General features: G+C 33.2%; 1 protein-coding gene across 2 annotated transcripts; it reads right to left on the reverse strand.

The window, feature by feature from the left end:
- Positions 1-843: 843 nt before the first annotated feature.
- Positions 844-3,846, reverse strand: LOC111402033 (heat stress transcription factor A-6b-like). Of its 2 annotated transcripts, none has more exons than XM_023030074.1 (3): positions 3,274-3,846; positions 2,188-2,866; positions 844-1,126 (listed from the first exon to the last, which is right to left on the reverse strand). In XM_023030074.1, exons 1-3 carry the CDS (start codon positions 3,610-3,612, stop codon positions 1,101-1,103), a joined length of 1,044 nt encoding a protein of 347 aa, XP_022885842.1. In that variant the 5' UTR covers positions 3,613-3,846; the 3' UTR covers positions 844-1,100. The 2 variants fall into 2 exon arrangements, 1 of the variants encoding a protein (XP_022885842.1); XR_002704156.1 differs by having other exon boundaries at positions 1,037-1,126; positions 2,007-2,866.
- Between the last annotated feature and the right edge of the window lie 2,262 nt (positions 3,847-6,108).

Here is a 6,108-nt window from a genome sequence, read left to right on the forward strand (position 1 = left end):
TATTATTATTATTATTTTACCTTCTCATCCGTCCCAAATTATAGGTTAATTTTCTTGTTGACGGTATAGTTATTTTTTTTATTCTCTAATATACCCATATTTAATGTACATTGTTATTAATAAATGTGAATTACTACTATTTAAATCATTATCTAATAGAGAGTTTATTAAAAAAATTATATTTCAAACTATATTAATTATATTGTATTAATCTGTGTGAAAATAAAAACAAACATAACTTATCTTATTAAGATGAAGGGAGTAACATAATTCTCCACTTTTAACGTATCAATTTTTTATACTAATTTAGTTAGCAGTAAAATCAAACAGCTGCTATGTACATTGAGTTTCAATAAGCCTAAATTTTAAAAATTCATATGAATCTTTAATAATCAATTATTATAGCAAATATGACACATTTCGTATGAAATTATTTAATTTACAATGGAGTAAATTTCAATCTACAAAATTATTTGAGCTATTACCTACGATAGATACTGAGGGTGTTTGGGAGTGATTTTTCAACCCCAAAGAATTAATTTTTTTTATTATTATTTCACTATTCCAGGTAAAGTTTGACCTCTTCTCTCACAGATGGTCCCCACTTTTCTCATAACGGTGAAAAAATCAATTTTCAAAATCGTTCCCAAATTTAAATGCCAACTTCTTTGTTAGGCACAAGAAAATTACGAAAAGATAAATATCTTCATTTGACCACATTCCTCCAATCTTTGGTAGGTTTGAAAAGAGAAATTCCGTGCTTAAGATTCGGACATTTGATGGGAATATCAGGCAAGAATTAGATTTCCTGTTATTTAATTTTTTTGTGATCTAAAGTCGACATGACTGATAATCGATATTCATATAAAAGTATATGCTTACTTCAGTTTAGAGCTAGGCGACAAGAGTTGAACCAACGTCCCTTTCTACTCGAAAATAAATGCTTTGACGAGATTCATAACACATCGTCTGTCCACTTCAGAATGCATATACCTACCCGAGCGATGAAAACTCGAACCAAACTCTTCGTATCTTGTCAAGTACAAGGCTTCAGGAGCCAATCCCACTGTGCAAGAATAAGCATATGAGGTGCACGTTCGCTATCTTGTCCAATCCAAATAAATATCTGTCACATCGAAACGATGAAGACATGTCAAGAAAATTCAAGCCGACCAGATGGTTGCAATGCTTTAAAAGCACCTGAATTAATCAGCAGGCAATTGTGACTTCCAAAAACCGTTTAACTTTGAACACTCAAAAAGTTACTTAACTTTCGAAGCCAAAAGTAACAAACAGTGAGACAAAATATTGGAAATCTTGATCGCAAAATAAACTACAACAAACAAATACAGACTTAAAGTCAACGAACGAAAGATCAAACATTGGAAAATAGATATCGAAATAATCGATAAATGGGGTTTTGATAGAAAGGAAAAAAGCAAGAAATGCCTACAAAATCAGTAAAGAAGTTTGGAACACTAGAAACAGTAAGGTGACAGTGACATAAATCGACATAATTCAGGTCGATATTTCACGTTATCTTTTTTTAGCTTGAGTCGATCATCTGTGGAAGAATTGAATCACAAGTTAGGATTCACTGACTTGAGCTTCTGTCAGTAGTAAGAAAAAACTTAAAATTGATAGGAACAGAGATGGATCAAATGGTATGAAAGGTATAGCAAAGGTTGCCTAAAATGTTAAGTTCTATTTGGATTGAAGCCTTGCTACAAAGAACAAAGGAATATCCTGAACCTATATCAAGCTATTGGCAGTAATTGCTACAGAGACGAAGCCTATAGAGAAGAAAGGATTGTCCCAAACTTATACCGAGGTACTGACAGTGCAAGCAAAGGATTACCCCGAACCTACATCAAGGCACTGACAATGATAACTCCAGATAACAAAGGATTGTCCCGAAGCTACTTTGAGGCATGACACTGATTGCTACTCAGAACATAGAATATCCCGAACCTAGATCGAGGTATTGGTAGTATCATAAAACTTACACCGAGCTATTGACAATGATTTTCAAATAGAGTAAGGCTGATGGCTTCTAAAGAAAGATCGAACGGAGGACTGAGAATGAGATGTTCACCGATGCAGTGCTCTAGGAAGCAGAGGATTATTTGGGGCTTGAGCCTAAAAATCCTAACTTATCAGCTAATATATTAACATCTTCCTCTTCACCTTCTTCATTTCCAGTGGCACCAAATTCTTCATCAAATCCCTCATTCAGTAAGTCCTCCCAGAATTCCTCGTCGAGTTCATTATCCGAGCTCTCAAAGTGTTCGAGTTCTTCAAGCTCATCCTCCGGCTCCCTTTTCACCTTACCAAATCCTTGCATTTCAAGTGCGAGTGCCTCCAGTTCAGAAACTTGGAACCCATATGGATTTCTCGACTCCTCTCCTTTAGCATAACTCGGCCCTTGATCAATTGGTCGTCGTCTCTTCTTACTAATAGCCTCTTCAAGTTCTTTCCTTTTCCCCTTCTGCTGAGCCAACTGCTGAATAAACTCGGGATTCTGCATTGCTCGTGCTAAGAAATTCATCATCTGTTGCTGTTTCCTCTCCGTCCCTTGTAACCTTGACTCCATTTCTTGAAGATATGCTCGCGTATTCTGCTGCTGCTGCCTTAACTTCACGAGTTCCATCATTAACACGTGCTTATCGCGCTTCAAACGATCAATGTCCTCGTCTAATCCAAACATTCCAACCTCAACGCAAGGATCAACCATAACTTGCTGTGGAGGAAGAGACTGATGAGTTGGTGCCTTTCTTCTCCTAATGTTCTTCAACAGATGCTTGTGACCCTTAAGAAATGCTTCATTCGCAAACTCCCACTTGTCGGGATCGATCTTTCGAAAACCCTGCAAGAATTAGTCTCAAATTTAAGCCAACTTTTCAGTACTTACTATACTTTCTCATGTTTGATATTGATGGGAATCTCATTGAAACCATACTCAAAAGGCTTCATCATCTTCAACATTATTCAGTAAATCTTCACCAGGGATGGATCCACAATCAGATAACCTTTAGAAAATGAACGAATTTCTTTATAAGGGCAAATATGACAAGCTTGAGATTGTATCAGTAGCAGCTAATATACAGAAATGATGTTCAAAAAAATCATAAATAAACCATGTTTCAAATCCAATTTGCAGTATGCATACTAATTTCAGAAGTTTAACACCCTAACCCAAGCAAATAGCCACTTTTGCTGAAGTGATCAGTGAACACTCCACAAAGGGGTATATGAACAAAAATATGTACTTACATAAGTATTCAGCTGCCTTACAAAGCTCGAGAAATTATTATGCTTAAAGTATCTTGGAAGAACACTGGTGGAGAAAGAATGGGGATCCCACACAACAAAACTATGCCCCCCTCTGTTCCAAGAAACAATATTATCAATGGTCGAATCCTCCACCATTTCAAAGGTTTTGGTCAAAAATGGTGGAGGGCCCATATCGTGCAGCCCTTCCATTGGCTGCGGTGGTGGCGGTGGCGGAGGCGGTGGCGCCACTCCATCTGACTGATTTCTTGATTGCCATGCAGTTGAACTTGATGATCCTCCTCCCGGATACTCTTCCTTCACTGGATATATCGGATTCATTATAAAGTTTTCTTATATATTTCTTATGATGTTCTTATTACAAGATATGCAAAAACTTATGAAATTCAAAGAAAAAATTGCAGGGTTCATGAATTTTGAAACAAAATTTCAAAAAATGCGAATGTAAATTGGAGAAGTTAAAGATAAAGGATACTTTTAGAAAACTTTCTTGCTAATCTTTCTCTTTTAGGAAGGTCGTTTGAGCAGTTGAGATGATGAATGCTAGGAAGAGAGCTGAATTTAATCCAGGTTGGGTGGTAATAAAATATCCATTTTAATGGAAGTTTCTAGATCTTTTTGGACATTGGAGGTGGCATCTTTTATTTTATTAAATTGCCCTATCTTGTTTTTGGCACGAAGGAAAGTTCCATAGAAAGTTCTGGAATTCTTGGAGTGGTGATATGGTGGGAGTGGCTTTGGTTTTGAATAGATAATTTGAGGGATTTGATTGGTGGAGGAGTGAGTCCCACTTACAATTGGGTGACATCAGTGCTTGTCACCACTTGATTGCTGCACAATCATAAAATCATGCCCAGTTTTTAAGAGCAATTAGTTGACTTTTTTTCTTTGGCTCTTCGTTGAGAATAAAGGTCATGTTTGAGGCTTTGAGCCACATTTTTAAATGGTAATTCGATATCATCTTAATTACCCATTTTTCAATAAAATAATATTTATACAAATTTAAATTTTTTTTCATTTTTTAAACACACATTTTTCATCAATTTACTATTTCGAAACGGAAAATTCCTAATTGTACATAATGATGTCCATAATATGATGTGGCAATCATCTGATTATTGATGTGCAAATATGAGATTTAAATTAAATGATGGATCTAGTGTCACGTGTAATTATGGACACCATTATGTACATGTAGCATTTCTTATTCCGAAATACATTATTTCAAAATAATATAGCTCAAACACACACACAGAGAGTAGTTTTTCAGAAGTGACTCGATTATTAATTCGGGATTAGCATAATTAATGCTACATAATATAATATTGTGATATTAATTTATAAGACAGTTTGCAACTCATAATTTTATATTTAGAGCTTGTTTGAGCCACATTATTTTCAAAAAAATACATTTTTCAATAGTGATTTAACATCATTTCGACCACACATTTTTCAATAAAATAATATTAAACGTAAATCTAAAATTTTTCCTTATTTTTTAACCACACATTTCCCATTAATTTGACACGAATAATGTATTTTTTTCCTAAAATGTGGTTCAAACATGGGCTTAGTTTTTCGTCATATAACAACATTTAATACTATTATTTAACACCAGTTATGCTGCATAACACTTTCTTTCAGCTAGTATAAAATTAAAATCACACAATTATCATATGTGAATATAATATTTTATTGTATTTATGTTTACTTCATAAATAGATAAAATATTTAGTTCTTATATTTACACGTATATCTTAATTTATACGTATCTCTTGCTTTGTACGTGTCTCTTCTACATTTCATCGAATTTAGGTAACACCCAACTAGAAAACTTTAATGTAAGAAGGACAAAACCTTCAGTATACATGTTCTTGTGTGTTTAAAGATATTGAGGACACGTTCGATCCACATCATTAATTCAAAAATAAAATAATATTTGAGTTCTTTAATGTTAATGCTTGACAACCCAGCAAATAGACATTAAACAAGTTGCATTACTTTGATATATATTATAATAGTAAAGTTGAATAAACAAAGGCCACAGCCCACAGAATCCAAAAGACTTTTTAGATATTTATATATATTAATAATTTATTCGATTTAATAATATTATCGAACCTTGTTTTGATGTTCTAGAAAATTCTGGAGTTTCTCTAATTATCGACCGTAGGCGTCGTGAGGTTAGTGGTAAAAAGTTGGATAAAATTTCATTATAATTTTTTTTTTATTGATTCCAAGAAGGCAAATGTTTCTTCGACAGAAGTTTGGTCGTCATCAAATTAAATTAAATTTTTTCCCTCATATTTTCAACCACACAATGTTCCATAAAATAACATTACACGTAAATAGAAAAATTTTCTTTTTTTTTCACCCTTCCATCCTTCAAAAAAATATTATTCCATCAAATAAAATTTAAAATAATGGGGACTTAACGTTCGTCTTTGAATGAATAAATAAATATTTTGGTAGAAGAAGTGCATAACATGGTAGAAGAAGTGCATAACATTTGCCATGGAAAACATTTTTCACCATTCCTTGCCACCTAGACATTTTCTAGGTTTTGGATGAAAATTCATTTTCTAGGCCAATGTAGTAAGTTTTTATTTTATTTTTTTTCTTTTTTTTTCGCAATGGAACAAATTCTAAAAATTATTGTAAAAAAATATTTCCCTTTAATTAATAATTTCCATGAAAAATAAAGTCAAATGAATATCAAAAGATAGATGATTTTCCTTTTTCTTTTTTGCTTTTTTGTTGGCAATAGAAACAAATTTTATCCCCAATACCAGTAAATTCTATTCATTTAATTGACAA

This window comes from Olea europaea, chromosome 1 (genome assembly GCF_002742605.1).
Source record: "Olea europaea var. sylvestris chromosome 1, O_europaea_v1, whole genome shotgun sequence".
NCBI lineage: Eukaryota > Viridiplantae > Streptophyta > Magnoliopsida > Lamiales > Oleaceae > Olea > Olea europaea.